The sequence below is a fragment of the Aplidium turbinatum genome, chromosome 10 (assembly GCF_918807975.1).
Source record: "Aplidium turbinatum chromosome 10, kaAplTurb1.1, whole genome shotgun sequence".
Lineage (NCBI taxonomy): Eukaryota > Metazoa > Chordata > Ascidiacea > Aplousobranchia > Polyclinidae > Aplidium > Aplidium turbinatum.
This window is the reverse complement of record NC_137481.1, coordinates 15993470-16010440: the sequence shown is the minus strand read 5'-3', so window position 1 is coordinate 16010440 and position 16971 is coordinate 15993470. Positions and strand designations below refer to the sequence as shown.

Genomic DNA, 16971 nt, shown 5'->3' with positions numbered 1-16971 from the left:
TTTTAATTTGATACTATTTTGGTAAAATGGCAAATTAAAATTTGTTTAACCGTTAGTGAACCAAGCAACATTTCCGCGTTTATCGCGATATAAAAAGATTAAAAAACACGAGATGTTTCGATCACACACGTAACTCTTGTCAGCAAGAATACACAATCTGTTTTTCATCGCACTAGCATGAGAACTGTCCAACTTTATTATTATTTATTTGCATCAGACAAAGCTGTCCATATCCAAAACAAAACAACGAAATAATACACACACTGCAAATGCACAAAGGTTACAGAGAGCCAGTTTGGATGGCGTCAGTTTAAGAGTATAAATTATTTATAAAAGACAAGACGACAATATCAAGGGACAATGATTCAATTCCGAAGAATTTTGAGAAGCTTGTTTCATGAGCAGCTCAAACAGCATATCAACAACGAAAAACTTTGTTTGTCATTGACCGGGTGCGTATTTGTAATCTGTAGGTCGCTGCAGCAGATGAGATATTTTGACCGGTACGGTAGACACTTTAAAATAGGACAATTTTCCTTATGAACCAGCTGACTGCAGCATTGTGAGCCATCTAGCACTCAACCAGAGAGTTGATTCTTGCTTTGAAATTTGTTTGGTAATTACAGAAGAAAGAAGAGTAATGGCAGAGGTGTGAATTAAACTCACGCCAAACCACTATTTTCTAGCGGTAACCCTCTAGACCAGGGCTTCCCAAACTTTTTTGCTCGCGACCCCTTTTAATCTTCTAAAATGTTTCTCGGCCCCTTACGATTAAAACGACAAACAGTGCAAAATATATTGTACATTTGTGATATTTATTGAAAAGCTTAAAGCTAACGACAACCAAAAACAATTTACCGTTCTTAGTTCAATTTGTTTTTAGTTATTTCTGACCATCACAACGAGGCCTATGGGCATTGGGCAGTCTACTGGAGAAAAAAATCAAACACATTTATTCAATGTGATGGGTGTGACTGCTTTCTGCCACAAAGCAAGTCCAGCCGTGGCCTTGGTTTGTTAATGCAGGTATTAAGCTGGCCAGGATTTAGGGGGGGGCAGAGGGTGCAGTTGCCCCGGGCCTCCTTTTTGAAGGGCCCCCTGACGTGGAAAAATGTGATTTTGTGTCATTATTATTATTTTCTCTCAGCCTTTGAAGTTTCTGCAAAACGCCTCCTTTTTCTCTCAAGGTTAATTTTTAGTCACAAAGTGGTGACTGAGTTTGGCGTAAAGGCATTAGCGGTGTGGGTGACTTTCAAGTTACCTTGTAAAGTTTTTCGCGCCAACAGCGCGAAAAATTTTATTGCACGAGGCCCCCCATCAGTTCGCCAACTCGCCCTTTGGCGTAGTAGTCTAATAGTTTTTGCACGGGGCCCCCCATCAACTAAACCCGGCCCTGGTCTCAAGGCGGTTTCAATGTTGTTTAGGTTGGAAGGTAGGCGAAGTGAGAACATTTCAGATAAATCGTTTTGAAGTATTTGTTTCCAGATGTTCAATTTTTTGACGAACGCATGAATTTTAGATTTCAATTCAAAATGTTGATGTCTTCACTTAGGAGAGACAAATTAAATTCGTTCAGTTTTCAAGCAAATCTGACATTTGGCATAATTCCAAAAGCTATAAGTCATTGCGAAAATAGTGGACCAAGACTAAATTTTATTCTGTTGGAAAAATCACAATTTCGGTTTTCAACGTTAATTGGCTATTTTAAAGCTTTGACTTTTGACAGCCACCTCACTTCACAATGCAGTAAAAGCGTTTTTAACTCCGATTCCATTTCACCTCTTTAATTTTCCAAAATATTGGCAGCCTATTGAGTGCGCGACTCTTAATAAAGTTAATAACTGTCACATCAGCATCTCTCACAGAAGTGTTAATATGAAAATTGGTACAGTACCTTGTGAAAATTGGTATACTTTCTGCTACCCCTGAAGTTCGTTACGCGACCCCTTGGATGGTCGCGACTCCCAGTTTGGGAAGCCCTGCTCTAGACCACGCTGGGGACGACGAAACGTTGATTTTAACCTTGCCTTCTGATTGGTTAATGAACCTCATCTGATGCAGCAACCTGCAGATTACAAATACGCTGACCGGTAGGCTAATTGTGAGCAGTTTAAAAATCCTTCCCAAGTGTGCGAGCTGCGATGATAATGCTTTCAACGAGGTTGTATCAGTCCAAAGATAGCCATTTATCAATTATAGCATAAATTATGTTTAGTATGACTATGACAAACATTAAACAAACAGTTCCCCTCGTCACCAGGAAACTGTGTTCTGAAAGCTAGTGCAATCCGCTTTTACCACAGCGAACTCGCAGCATCAGATTAAAACAGTTTGTTAAAATCTACATGGTGAAGTTATGGTTTTAATTATGGTCGCTCTACAACGGCTGGCAGCAGTCGGCAGCAGTGGCCGAGTGGTTAGCGCGTTAGGCTCGCAGTCGAGAGCCTGCATGTTCGACTCCAGCCACCCGCACCTGCTGTTGTTTCTCTTGGCAAGAACCTTTACGATAATTGCCTCTACCCAGTGAGCAATTTCGAGTAGGCTATAATGGATAGAACCAAATTTAAGTCATAAATAGAGTAGACAACCGGAAACAGACATTGCCGTCGGCTGCAGCGTGGGTCAGGTGTAGGCCTACGTCGGAAGGCGTACACCGATGCATAGCGCTCAAGTCCGCTTTTCCGCAATGCAGGATAAAGATATGAACAACAAAGCTAAAAAGTCTTTTAGCGACAGAGCTCATTTTACATTTTATATAAGATTGGCTTCCTTGCCTTCCCGTCCACTTAATCTAAATCTTCAACCACCGGGTGTACGCCTGGATATGACAAACAAATCAGGTATTACGATGTCATCACATTTTTACCTAACTTATTCTCACTGCCTTACGCAAACAGGAGTATAATCAGTGCCGTTTTTAAAGTCTTCGGTTTGACCCGACCTGAAATCGATCTCAGATCTGCCTGCACTAGAGCTGAAGGCGATAACCACTCAGCCACTGAGCTGGTGATCGCATGCAATCAATCAAGCTACGCAAGTGCGTGCTTCTTGATTGCAGATTCAGTAGCGAAAAGTCAATTTGCATTAAATTTGACACTTACGCTATATTCAAATTATCGCTTCAAAAGGGCAGTTGGGAGCCCCAACCCTTCAAAGATTCGCCACTGATTGTTACCACGTTTAACGACGTTGAAACAACTGTAAATCTACTTTTCTGTACATTTAAGTTGGTCATGATAGCGCAGTCGCCGCCAGACTTTGCGCACAAACGGCAAGTTTAAAAAAACGATGGTGTTATTTTCCGATTGTGAGCTTTTGCAACTAAATTCAAGCACAGCTCTTCACTCGCCGCCACCGAATAGTTGAACTTATTCACAGTCAACGTTTCAGAAACGAACTAAAAAACTTCACTCTGTTAATCTCGGTGATCTGACTTAGGTCAATGGTTTATTTAAGCCTAGTCATACCAGTGAGCTATACAAAACTGCCAAGAATGAGCTTCCATGAAATGGATGGGCCTACAAGCCTACTAAACAGGTAGACTAAGTAGCTTTACGTTGCTACCACCTTGTTGCTATCACATTTATGTTTCTGAGCGAAAGTAAACGTTAAATCATAGTTTTATTATAGTCTATTGATGTTAAGAATAGTTGTTTGCGTAGGACTAATCCTAAGTGTTTAAAATGGATGTGGTTTGAAAGTTGAACACGCTTTTGGAAGTGGTGACCCCAAAAGACATTTCATTTGAATTACAGTATACCAATATATAAATTTAAATAAATCATTTTTTTTAATTATAGGCTAACAATAAATTACAATAATAGTTTAATTGAATTACAATATATAAATTTCACAATGACTCAGCAGCGTATACTTTTCCACGAGATAGCGCAAGACTTTAACGTTTCTGTGAAAAATGATGCTGCAGGCTTGTCACGTAGAAAAAAAAGCAGAAAATATCACGTAGAAAGCTATATTCGCTCCAAAGCATGACATGCTATACGCAAGATTTGTTACATAAGATATGATACAAAAGTGGAAGAATCCACCGAATCTATAGACAGCTTTTGAGTTAGTCAGTAAGTTGAAAAGATATCACAATGGGCAATTGCAGTATTTCCATCAAAGAGTTTTTCTCCTATTTGACCTTGTTTATTGCATTTGTGCTCAATGTGCTCAACATAGGAATCGGAACTTTGTATGGCACACAGTCGACTGGTAAGTAATGCAAGCTTTCTAATTACTTACTGTAGCCTTCATTACTGTATCAAAAATAGGCTATAGGCTTCCCGTGTGAATATACAAAAAGTTACAACAGGCAAAAAGTTACAACAGTTGGAAAAACTCTTATAGCTTAGTAGGTAACTTATAAGTATTCAGAAAATAAAGGCATGCATTGAATTGACAGTGATGGAACTTCTTCCCTGCAGCTTGACAATTTTATTTTTTGTTTGATAGATACCCTACAGTGCAACTATCGGACAGCTATGTTTAGGGTTGGTCGAAACGATTGTTTTGATCAAAAAAGCAAAATTCTTCAATACATAGTTTGCAACAAAACGCAATACAAGACAGAAAGTTTGTGTCGGAATGAAAAATATGTTTCAAGCTGTTTTGTTTTTAACAGCCCTAGCCTTGTTATTGGTAGAATCATGATGTTCAAAGCAGAGACTTATGTAGACAATTATTCTCAATTTATTCTTTTAATTGTTGAGCAAAGTTGGTTAGTTGGTTGATTTGAATCTTTATCCTCGGACTGACAAAGCCTTTGATAGGTTATTCCTGGTAATTTTGCATACGGTACCCTGCTTGTAGTTGATAACCATTGATGCAGTGCCGGTTATCGAGATTGATACAGTGAAGGTTTTATTTATTATTGAAGTGTTGTTGCGTGTGAAAATTATCCAACCAATAGGTGCCGCTGAATCGAGAGCAGTCATGGCACTTTAACGTAGCCTAACAACTTTTCTAAGAGCTTGCAAGGCATGGACCAATCAGAACATGGTCTGGTTATCGTCTAATTGTGACCCTTCTGGCACTTAGCTAGATAGTTGATCAGTGCTTTGAACATTGTTTGGAAATTACATAAGAAAAATAGTTATGACAGAATGGGCGTCGAGCCCACGTCATCTAAATCATCTAGCCCTAACCCTCTAAGACAAGCTGGCTACGGAGAAAAATTCACATGATTTACTTTCTATCAGAACTAGTAACTGGCCCCAGTTTACTTTGGCTGACCACAAACTTTCTTCTTTATAAAAACGAGGAGGACGAAAATGATTGAACATTATCAGCAAAAGTTAACATACTAATTTATTGGAAAAAATGTGTAAATCCCAATGTGTTGCCAACGTATTCCAAACTGCTGCATTACGGAGTGGGAACGTAGGATATATTGTTGCCGTACTGATGGTCAAAAATGAAAACTGACCAGAGCTAGACTATAGCGTCAGCAGGCATAGGCTACAATCACTTCAGAGCAAGCTTACAAATTTTATGCATTGCTGGTAGCAGAGATTGTTATAAAATAGGCTTCAACTAAAATAACGTTTAGCCAAATTCTTTTTTTTTTTAAACAGCAACATAACTTTTTCAGGCGGCAGACTAACTTGCAACAACGATAGCCTGGTTTTGTTACTGTATTTCTTTTTCACGATATCATTTCTTTTGCATTCTGACAAAGAAAAATAAATTGAATTGAATTGGACTTAGAAGGGCCGTTGAGAGGATAATTTGGGCCTGTGCCAATGAGATCTTCGGGCACCAATTCAAGACACTTATAAAAAATGTGCTACATCCACAGAACACGCGGTGGTTTCTTCAAACTCCCGGGCTCCTTGGAAAGGTTTCGGGTCCCTAAAATCATGCTGAGTTCGGGTCTAAAAGTAACCTCTGGATCCCTTATCAAAGTTACCGTCTCTCAGTCTCAGTATTCTACTTTAACTGAATGCGGTTTTAACTTTGCATTTATTAACACGGCTTTTGACATATTTTTGCAGATATATTTGCGAACACGAACACTGACTTGGGAAAAAAGTATTCGAATGAACATACCCCAGCGCCTTTTGTGTTCAACATCATCTGGCCAATTATACTAATCTGGACTCTAATCGGAATCACTTATTTTCTGGTATCGATATTTATTCCAGCCAAGAATAGCCCTGTGAAAAGAGAGCCCACTTTAGCACCAATTGTAAGTTGCCAATACATTGTTACTGTTTTACTTTTATTGAAATTTGGTAAATAAGTGGTTTAATAGGCTACCTACACCTATTTCATTTTACAATGCAATCAGGTGTGACGCGGACAGGAGCTTCGAGAGAAACAAAGGCTGGTCGGGAAACAATACGAAAAAGGGCCCCCCAAAAAAACAAGTTTTAGCAAAAATAAAAGCAACCAGTTTGTATCGTGGGTTGCATCACGTGTCTTAAGCTGAACTTAGATACTTTCCTCAGCGTAAAATTGAATTCTTTCGAAGTTTAGATTTTAACAACATATCATGAAGAAAAAAAAAAAAACTTTTTTCAATATGAAAATCAATAAAAACCACTCGACTACAATTGCAGCAAAATTGCTATTGTTGCTCACTATTTTGTCGAAAAATTGTAATAGGCCTATGCCCTATAGTGGTATGGTGTGCAAGTTTCATATGCGGTGTCTTTGGAGCTTCAACCAGTAGGATACCGGTAGCCTATATAAAAATATCGGGTGTAGGCTAGTGCTCCATTCCATATCCGCCACTGATTTGGTGGCTAGGCAATCTTTGACCAAGTGACCGACGTTCTGAATGTTAGATTCGCAGTTTGGGCATCTAAGGCTGCTGATTTGAAGTGCGGCATCCAGTACCCCACCTACAGTAGGCTATCTATCTAGTGTTTGGGCAGTGCGAGCGTGTTTGCTGATGATCCTGTTAGCTGTTACACATTCTCGTTTGTTTGTTAAGTGGAATCCTGGAAGAGAAGTTGTTTGGTCAGTGATAATTGATAACGGACTCCTCCCCTTGACAAGTTCGCGTGACAGGCCAGTATTGGTTCCGATCATGATGCCAATCGAATTTGTTGTCTCTGGTAATTTTAGCATAGATGAAAAAAAATGTTGACACACAATACAGGGAATAAAAATAGCTCAACAAATCATCAGTTTCCCACCTTTTGCAATGCAACGTTACGGATCACAGCATCAAATAATGAAAATTTTGATTCTTAACATGCATAGGCTGTCCAATCAATTTTAAATCGTGATGAAGCGTAAACAATTCTTCATAAATTTCTGTGTGCTAAAACCATGTTGTCAACTCGAAACCGTTGGAGGTGCCGGTTGACGTAAAAGATCCTCAAAGCAACAAAAATACTTGAAAAAGTGTTTCGAAAGTTGCAATTAATGGTTTCCTTGAGTAGAGATGACGAGGTGGTGCGTTCCGGTTTGCAGCTCAAGTTTACTGTGTATAGCGTCAATTAACACTGTACAGTGTACACTATGAACTCCAGCTAGATTTAAGCAATAGGCATAAAGCGTTTACTTCTCTTAATTTTGCTTGAACATCTTTCACCTTTTCAGACATGTTGGATCAATATGCCTGGCCAACGCAGCTTTTGAAGTCAAGATTCAGTTGGTCATACAAAAATAGTAGGCTACACGCTCAGCAAATGTAGCACCAATTTCTAAGTTAAAACAACAGAAACTGTTTAGTGATACAGAAATCAATAGATTTAACTGCATCAGATTTTACGTCTTACAGCAATTTTTATAGCCTATCTCAATACAAAAACGATTTGTTTTTGATAAAAAACAACTAAAGTAGCATCTACATTCTAAAATGATCAAAAAATACTTGAAACAAAATATTTCACTCAAAAAATTATTTATTTTTAGGTTCATACATTTTTATTTTGATAGCAAAAGTGGGCCCCCTCAAAAGTGTAAAAAACAAAAAACTACTCGTTTTTCATTTACAACGTTATACTAGGGGGAAAACGGAAAAGTTACCCGTCTTCTCCCCACTCTCGAAGCCCCTGGATGCAGGTGAGATTTTTTCACCAGCTAAAATCTGGTGAAATGAAAGTAAAGAAGTGAAGACTATCGCAATATCAAGATTAAGCCGATTTGCAGAAATTCTGTAAAAATTTTACGTTTAATTTTGCACAGCCGATAGCACACCAGTAGCCTACTGTGCCTAACTTTTCGCCCGTATACAGAAAGCTTACGTGGTTAAAACGGTTGCAAAAACTTGTCCAGATGGCGTAGCCTATTGAAACAATATGTGTAGTTACTCACCAGATTACTGGACATAAAAAGGAAACTTCAAATGTTAGGGAAAAATAAAGTGCATTTGAACCATTAAATTAACAACTTTTCATTCAAAAAGATGGATGCTTATTTTTGATACAGAAATAATCCACGTGAAAACTTTGGTTGATGGAAAAGATTTTATTTGAGCAAGATAATATTGTTTTCCATAAAACGTGATTCGAAGGATGAACTTTCATAATTCAGAAGCTTATGTATTTCAGAATAGAATAGTGCCTCACTAAACACCCGTCCCACAGCAGTAGGTCACTGAAGATATAATTCATTGCACCATTAGCAGTGATTACACTGAAGTCATTGATTTAGGGACAGTGGATAGTAGTGCATCAACGTGGCAACAGCCAAATAATGCAAGGGCCTATTAAGTTTTGGCAACTAACAGGTATTAGGCGTAAAAAAGGCGTCTTTGCATGACTTATTCTAACAAACAAAATAATACTTCTGGATTAGAAAACAAATTTTTTAACATACCGGTACTGAGTGTTTTGAAAGTTGGATCACTCTTGATTTCGTGTACCTTGATTCTGTTGATATCTTGATTCTCATGGTATTCTTAACATGTAGGTATTGTCTTGCTATTTTACCACTTATTTAATAATATTTCATCTTAATTACGTTTTGGCACTGTATTTACAATTTTTAGGCTAAAAAACATTACTTGACCAATGAAAATTGCAGATTATATGTTGTAACACTTATCTCAGTTGGTAAATTGAATTTTCGTATAGGCCCCCACATTATTTGGCTGTTGCCACGTTGGAAAGGCCAGTAGTATAGATCGCCATGTAGTGCATTGATTGCTTGTACAAGTCTGTGCATGTACCGAAGGTAATTGTTCTAAAATACAATAATGTACTCTACTGGATTTAAGAAACACGTATGACCTTACCAGCTCAGTGGCCGAGTGGTTTCGCCTTTGGCTCTGATGCTGTTAGATTCTGGGGTCGATTTCAGGTCGGGTCGCACCGATCAAAGACTCAGATTCAGGTTCTGACTAAGACTTTAAAAACGGTACCGATTGTGTTCTTTCTTGCATAGCGCAGTGAGAATAAATCGGGTAATAATGTGATAACATTGTAAACCTGATATAAAATTAAAAATGAGCCTGTCGCTAAATGACCCTAGCTAGCGTAGAGCGACAATAAACAAAACCGCAGCATGACGTGTGACCTTTCAAACTGTAAACTTGTTCTTACCATTGCAGCCCTATCAAGCTTGTTTCAGCGTCAGTTACGCTGCTACTCTTGCTTGGTTTTTCGTCCAAGACAGAGAGAACCACCCAGTGTCATTGGTCCTGTTGGTTCTAGGATGGGTATTTATGTGGGGTGCCATAGGGATTTCTCTGCATCGGCTTTATCACAATACCCCCAAATTGGAATCTCAAAACAAAGGTAAGAAAAAAAACTAGCTAGCTCTTGAAGTACAGTCAACTGAGTCTAAGCTACTTGTGTCATTTATAGGGGTGTTTGGATTTCATCTTTATGAATCCTACTTGCAACGAAACGAAAATTGTCGATGTTTGTTATTTTGGCTCGAGTTGACAATGAAACGAAATTACTTCTGTTTCGAAATAAATCGAAGAAAACTTTGCACTGAAAAAATTAATTCGAAATGTGGAAAACTCAACCAAACAAAGAACTAGAGCGAAACGAAAACTTTAGTTTCTGACAGTGGTGAAATGTAGAAGTTACGAATTGTGTTGCATTAATAACCTACAGCTACCAGATTAGTAGCCTAACTACTAATTTTAAATTATTTCTGTAAATAAGAAAGGACATTCCGCTTTTCAGTTATGCTTTGGCTCGTTCGGATTCTGGTTCACAATGGACTCTGCCTGCTTGGAACATGGCTCACTATTGCCACGTCTCTGGGTATTGGTCTGGTTATCCAATACGAAGGAAATTTTGGTGAACAAATTGCAATTCAAAAAGGTAATCTTTTCAATTTTCTTGAATTTTTCAGTCCATATATATATTTTAAACGTGCATTGCACTGCGTGATCAAAGCGGCGGAGTGGAGATCTGAGATAGCAGTTCTGTTTAGATTTCCAAATCCTATCAGCATAGCGTAGGAGATGGGGGAGCAGGGGGGCGATCGCCCCCTGCTGAAAAAAAAACATCACGAATTTGGGCAAAAAATGTCCATTTATTTGGGCAAATCAATCGTTCCATATCTCGACATCTTACAAGTTTAAGAACTTTGCATAATCATTATCATTTATGAGATAGCCGACATTACCATTTTGCAATGAATGTAAAATGTAGGCCTAGTCTATTATGGATTTTGGAAACTATGGCATGCGGTATTGCAATTTGGGCAGAATGATAACTTTCGATTCGACAGCCTTGTTTTGGTTTTGTACGTTTTTTTGCTTGTGTTTTCGTACACAGCCAAGTTGATGCCTGTGGAGTTATTACACAGCACTACCTCAGCAATTGAGTAACGTTACTTTTCTGGAAACATTTTTGCAAAGACAAAATTTGGGCAAAGTTTAAAAAATTTGGGCAAATTTTGTTTGCCCTCCCAAAAGGTTTTACTCTCCTACGGCTATGCCTATCAGTGTTCGGCCTGCTAGGTTGCAATGCCCTGCATGGGGTTATGAAATCGCACAAAAAACAAACTGAAACAAACTAAAAATGTGCAATATTTTAAGGACCAGTTCCGACTTTGGACATATCAAGCGTTCTTCCCACTCAATAGCTTTGTAGCCTACAAATTTTGCCTGCTATTAGGCAACTTTTAAAGAAAGAACATTCTTTACTTGCATATAGCCTCCAATAATCAATAAGACTATAAGTGGTATGCAGCACATTTTGATGTTCATGAAATGCAGTCTATCGTTTCACCTCGGCCAGAAACTTGAGCAAACCAAAAGTAGGCCTGCTGGAAAAAATGCGAATGTTATGGTCTACTAGGGTAAGCTACTGTAGTTATCGCAACATTAAAATTAATGTGATTTATAGTTTTCCATGTAGAAGGCAAACCTCACATTGACTTTGTTGAAACGCCCATTGATCTCATTTAAACTGTCACATTGAAACGAGAGTTGTAATCGAGTAAGAGTTGTTATCATATCATAAATGTGACTATATAAAATAAAATCATAATGAAAAATAACAGCTTATATAAAAAAAATAATAAATAAGTATTTAAAAAAAATATATATATAAGTTGTATAATATGAAAAATAAAATCATATCATAAATATAACTATATTTTCAGAGCTTGTTACTCTTGAAGACGGATCATCCATCATTTTTGGATTGCTTTTTTCAGCTCTTGTGATTTGGTTTGTTTTGGAAAACTTCATCTTGGAAAAATATTGCCGATACTTGTTTACAATTTACCCAGTCTTTATTTTTGGGTTTTCTGGTATTGTTGTTAGACTTATTTCTATTGAGGCTCAACGTAATTTGATTTTAGCTTCAATTGGTTTAGGTCTTGCCGTTCTTGCTTTTTTTGCCAAAATAGCGTTATCGATTTACCGCATTGGGTGTAATGGAAGTCGTCGCAATGCTTCTAAGCTCTCTGATGACATTCCTCTCTAGATGGTGGTTGTTTTTTTCACTTGTAGTGCATTTGTTGTTGATTTTATGTTCAATTGCAAAACGCTTTATTTTTTGGAATAATTAATGAGTTTGGATTAATATTAAAACTTCAAACAGAGGCAATCTAGCAACTATGATGAACACTTTTGTTTATTAGCTTCGCGTTTGTTATCTCAAATCAATGGTAGGCTAGCAGAAGTATGACTATTTTGTGGTACATTTTGTCACTATACTTTACAGTGACTTACTGATATGTGTTGCTATATGAGATAGCCTAGGCTACCGTACAGCATTGCGGCCATCTCAGCCAACAACTCTGGGAAGTTAACTTTGATTTTATTTGTTATCATTACAGAAAACAACAATACGTAGCCTACCAAACATTACAGAATCATTACATTACATTAGCCTACTCATTACATTACAGAATTTGTCAGATCGTATTTATTCATATTGGATCATATTAATCGTCCGCCCCGTTAGCTCAGTGGTTACGCGCCCGGCTCAAGATCAAGCGGCGTAAGTTCGACTCTCGGGGTGTGCGCTTGAGCAACGCATTTCAGGACTGCTCTCAATTCAGCTGCACCTAGTGAGTGGAATAATTCCCCAGCAACAACACCTCAACAATCGGAAAACTTCACTCTGCTAATCTCGGCATAACTGGCCCTGCGTCAAAAGCCTCTACAAGTATGCGAAACTACCAGGAATAGCCAATCAAGGCTTTGTTAATCCGTGGATAAAGATTCAAAACCAATTAAACCAACCAACAGAAGCCCAAAAGAATGGTAGAAGCGACAAAGCGTTATACTGTAACATGCCTAGATCGAAATACAATAATTAGTTTAAAGTTTGGCAAGGTCGCAACACTTTTCAGTTTGTTTCTGTGTTGATTCAACTTTTGTGAACGATTTGAATTTAAACACAGAGAAATAATTTTATTTGCGGCATTTTGTAAGGTCGGATTAATGATGTCCTACACATCACTGAGTTTTGTTGAAATCTGACTGAAATGAACATCTAGTTCTGAGACAGTAGCAGAGCTAGAAAAATAATCCATTCAGGATTCTTGGGGAATGCTTTCCCAGCCAAATTTGACAAATTTATCTTTTTTTGTCTCGTCTTTGCGTATTTTGTGATCTTTTGATGTTTTTTGTTTTGCTTCATACACCGGGTCAAATAAAAGCTATATTTCCATTAACCCTGGAGAACTTTAATGTAGGCCTACAAGGCATGCCGTATTTTAATAGGTCGATATCTCTACATGGTCACAGCGGTAAACCATAATTTCTTCGTGGGAAAATTGTAACTTAAAGTTCCCGGATCCTTTCGTCTGCATATAATGACCGAAGAAACACACACTTGAACTTCTTTTCAAAAAGTGTATTTCTGTAAAAATTAGCCCACGGCTACCGAAAACGATGGGGTGCAACGCGTACACCACTGAAAACTGTCACTACAGAACAGATTACTTGGATAAAAGACGGAACCTTTGTCCAGCTAGCAAGCACTAAGCCAACAGTTAAATGTGCGGCCAACTTTCAAACAATCATTTTACGAATGACCAGAATAGATATCAATATCTCAAATTCACGTATGCAGTACTGTGACGCAATAAATGAAAGACAATTATGAAGTCATTCCAACAGGTGTTTAAAGCTGATGTAATATTCCTGTTTAAACAGGCCCAAACAAGTCCAAACAAGTTTGACACAAGTCTATGAACGATGGTGCAATTTTGGCACATTTTCTAGCAACTTCCATGACGTAATATTCAGTAGACTTGAACGGTTTTATATGACGTTTGATTTGTACAGAGATTGGCCGTAACATAGCGGCCCCTAGTTATGACAGTCTAACATGGCATAACTAAAAAAGAATTGAAGGACAATCGTGAGCCAATGAATAAAACACACGATACACAAATTGGTACCATAGGTACACGCTAAATGACGCTATATACAATAGTTGCGATAATAACCGACTGTTCCGGGCTCAGACAAGTATCGGCCACCGCAGACAAAACCAGGCTCAAACCCTAACACTTAGGTGTTCTTTACGGGGGCGAGGCACGAAATATCCCTCAACACGTAGTCTACTTTCACTTTCCCCGTACTCTCATCATAGTTGCAGACGGCAACTTTGGCTCTACGAACCACAGGCTTCCCTTTCCTAATTTGTGGAACTACCTCATGCACCCTCCCAAGTTGATACTTCCCACGTTTACCAATGTCTTGGAGAGAACCTACCACTACAAGTTGACCAGGCTCCAAATTCTCGGCCATTTTTAGCCAGTTTTTCCGGCCCTGAAGACCTGGCAAGTAAAAATCGATCCATTTATTCCAAAACTGCTGAGAAAGTGACAAATTGAACCGATAATCCCTTCTTAATTGGTCACGATCATGTGGTTGCCCAACAGCACAGTATGGGTCTAAGTATGGGGTCAAAAGTGAGGCAGGGGTGATGACAGTAAAATCCCTAGGGTCGTCACTCAAAGGTACCAAAGGGCGTTCGTTCACGATCCGAACGGCACTGCCTGTGTACGTAAGCAGTTCAATAAAACTGGGCTTACGTATTGAAGAGTCCAAAATGTGAAAAAAGTATTTGGTCACATCAGCCATGAAACCAAATCTTTCAAGCCGAAATCTAGCCAAGACATCTGCCAGAGGGTTTAACAAGTCAGACAATTCAGGACAAGAAGACATTACATCATTTACACAAGTTCCTCGGAATTCAGATTGTTTTAAAGCCTTCTTCTTTAAATCAGCAGCTCTATCTGACGCCAACACAAATTTGTTAGGTAAATCAATAACTTCCTTCAACGGAACAGGTATCTCAAATCGACCATCTTTCAACTCAATATTCGGTTCGACAAGTTCTCTAGCCAAAATATCATTGCGAGACAATTCACAGGTTTCATTTTGCAAGGTCAAATCCTGAATGACTTTATTCAGGTCTGCTATTTCCATATCGCGAGACTCAATTTTACGCTGAAAGCCAGAGATGACATCCGACTCTGAAGACGTCTGCACTCTGCACACTTTAGCAACGCTTTCAACTAAGGGTGACTTACCACCACAAGCCAACCAACCGAGAGGAGTGAGCAAAGCATGCGGTTCACTACGATTGTCACCAACACGCTCTTCTTTTGCACACATCAAATAAGCGTTGTCGTTGCCAATCAGTACATCTACAGTACTACAATCATTCAAATGAAACATATTCACGTCATGAAAATGACGGAAACCACTTAAATCTTGTTTATGGGGTAAAGTTTTAACATCGTCAGCCCAAGCTGGGTTAACCACCGAGGTTATATCATAAAACAGTTCATCAGTCTCTAACGACTGGATGTTGAGTTTAACAAGGTCAGCACAAGTAGGTTTCTGACCAGCCAGAGTATCCATTTTAAACGACGCTTTATCATACGGTTTAAGACCAAGTTCGCACACCAAGTCACTCGAAACAAAGGTCAACTGCGAACCAGGATCATGCTGACAATACACCAACTTCGATTTGCCAGTCATTGGATTCAAAACACGAGCAGCAGTAACGCGGTTAAAGGCTGCTTTAACATTTCCAATCTTAACATTACGCACAGGAGCTCTGGCACCAGCCTCATCTTTACCGACCAAATCCAGAGAATCACGTGACGTCACATAAAAATCATGCAGAAGAAAATAGTGTTTCCTATCGTTGGTAGGTCCACACTTACGACAGTTATTTGCATGATTACAGTCTCTAACCATATGCTGGCGCAAACAATTCAAGCATTTGCCAGCTTTCACAATGACATCTCTCCGATCTTTAGGTGTCAAGCGCAAAAATTCTTTACAATTAGACAAAAAATGATATTCAACTTGACCACGTGACGAACAACAAAAACACGCCGGTATGTCACTATGTCTGGCCACACCGCCGCGCGGTGCGCCAACAGCAGTCGAGTACTGCGAACTCCCTGAAATCACATTATCATGGGGTTTTACCGACGTCTGCCTAACCGGACATGAAGGCAATTTTCCTTTGCCAAACTTTTTAAAATGCTGCGACTCACCAGAATCGCCCATTAGCATAATGCTAAAATCAGTCGACTTGCGCGTTTCCTCCCGTACTACAAAATCAAACAAACTCTGAAAAGTAGGTTCCTCAGTGCTACCATACTGATCACCTAAAAAGTCAAGATAACGCTGCTTAGCGTCAAACGGGAGTCGTTTAGCCAAATCCAAAACAAAACGTCCTTCTAATTTATCACGCTGACCATAAGCTTTCGCGTAAAGCAAACACTGCGACAATTCATCTTTAAACTCTTTCAAATCACTGGAAGAGATAGAAGTCAATTTGCTACCATAGCGATACTTTCTAATTTCTGGTTCTGCGAAAAGACCTCCACGAACTCCAAAACGTTGGGACAAGCGAGCTAATGACATTTCTATCCTGTCTTCCTCTGACAAGCCAGGAGTGTCAGAAACCAAATTAGCAATCGTTTGTGCAGCTGTTCTAACACAAGCTGCTTGCAACAAAGTCAAACGAGTTCCCTTAAAGGGCGAAGCTGCCATCAAGGCCATAACACGATTTTTAAAGAAGACAAATGGCATATTATTACCATCGTAACCAATCAAGGCCGCCTTATCGAAGAACGTCCTACTATTTTGGTATTCAAAAAAGCAATCCTGCTGTTGAGAACTCGATTTAGCGGGAGAAGACAAGCTATATCCCTTAAGGGGCTGAGTGGGCTCAGTCACATGCACAGCCTGATCACGATCCTCAAACACGTTAAAATCAGGAGACACGATACGCCTCTCACAACCACCTAAATTACGTGTAGCTGGGCGATCAGCAACTAGCGGCGCAGAAAACTTTGAAGGGGGCAAAGCATTACTGCTAATGGCGGCCCCGTGACCTGTACGCTCTGGGGGAGGAGTTCGGTTGTAATTTGCAGACCTTGGCTCTACAGCCTTCGGAAGACCCTTAGCCGCGGCCCCGAGACCTCCTGAAACAGCTGGAAAACATGTGGATTGTACAGGTCCACTTACAGATTGAACAGGCGTCTGGAAAAGGTTAGGTAAATTAAACTGCGATTGATGTTCACTTCTGGAATGCCTAGAAGAGCCCTTCCTAG

General features: G+C 39.2%; 1 protein-coding gene across 1 annotated transcript; it reads left to right on the top strand.

Annotated features, from left to right (window-relative positions):
• The first annotated feature begins 4100 nt into the window (after positions 1-4100).
• On the top strand, positions 4101-12009 carry LOC145779000 (uncharacterized). The gene is made up of 5 exons (XM_082590582.1): positions 4101-4218; positions 6000-6193; positions 9512-9698; positions 10098-10238; positions 11530-12009. The coding sequence occupies exons 1-5, from the start codon at positions 4101-4103 to the stop codon at positions 11853-11855; spliced, it is 966 nt and encodes a 321-aa protein (XP_082446708.1). The 3' UTR covers positions 11856-12009.
• Positions 12010-16971: the final 4962 nt, after the last annotated feature.

What these genes read in the sequence shown, in the direction of transcription:
- LOC145779000 (XM_082590582.1), top strand. Translation starts at nt 4,101, where the DNA reads ATGGGCAATTGCAGTATTTCCATCAAAGAGTTTTTCTCCTATTTGACC. An exon ending in AGCCCACTTTAGCACCAATT is followed by an intron (nt 6,194 to 9,511) that starts GTAAGTTGCCAA and finishes TTACCATTGCAG; the next exon opens with CCCTATCAAGCTTGTTTCAG. An exon ending in ATTGGAATCTCAAAACAAAG is followed by an intron (nt 9,699 to 10,097) that starts GTAAGAAAAAAA and finishes TCCGCTTTTCAG; the next exon opens with TTATGCTTTGGCTCGTTCGG.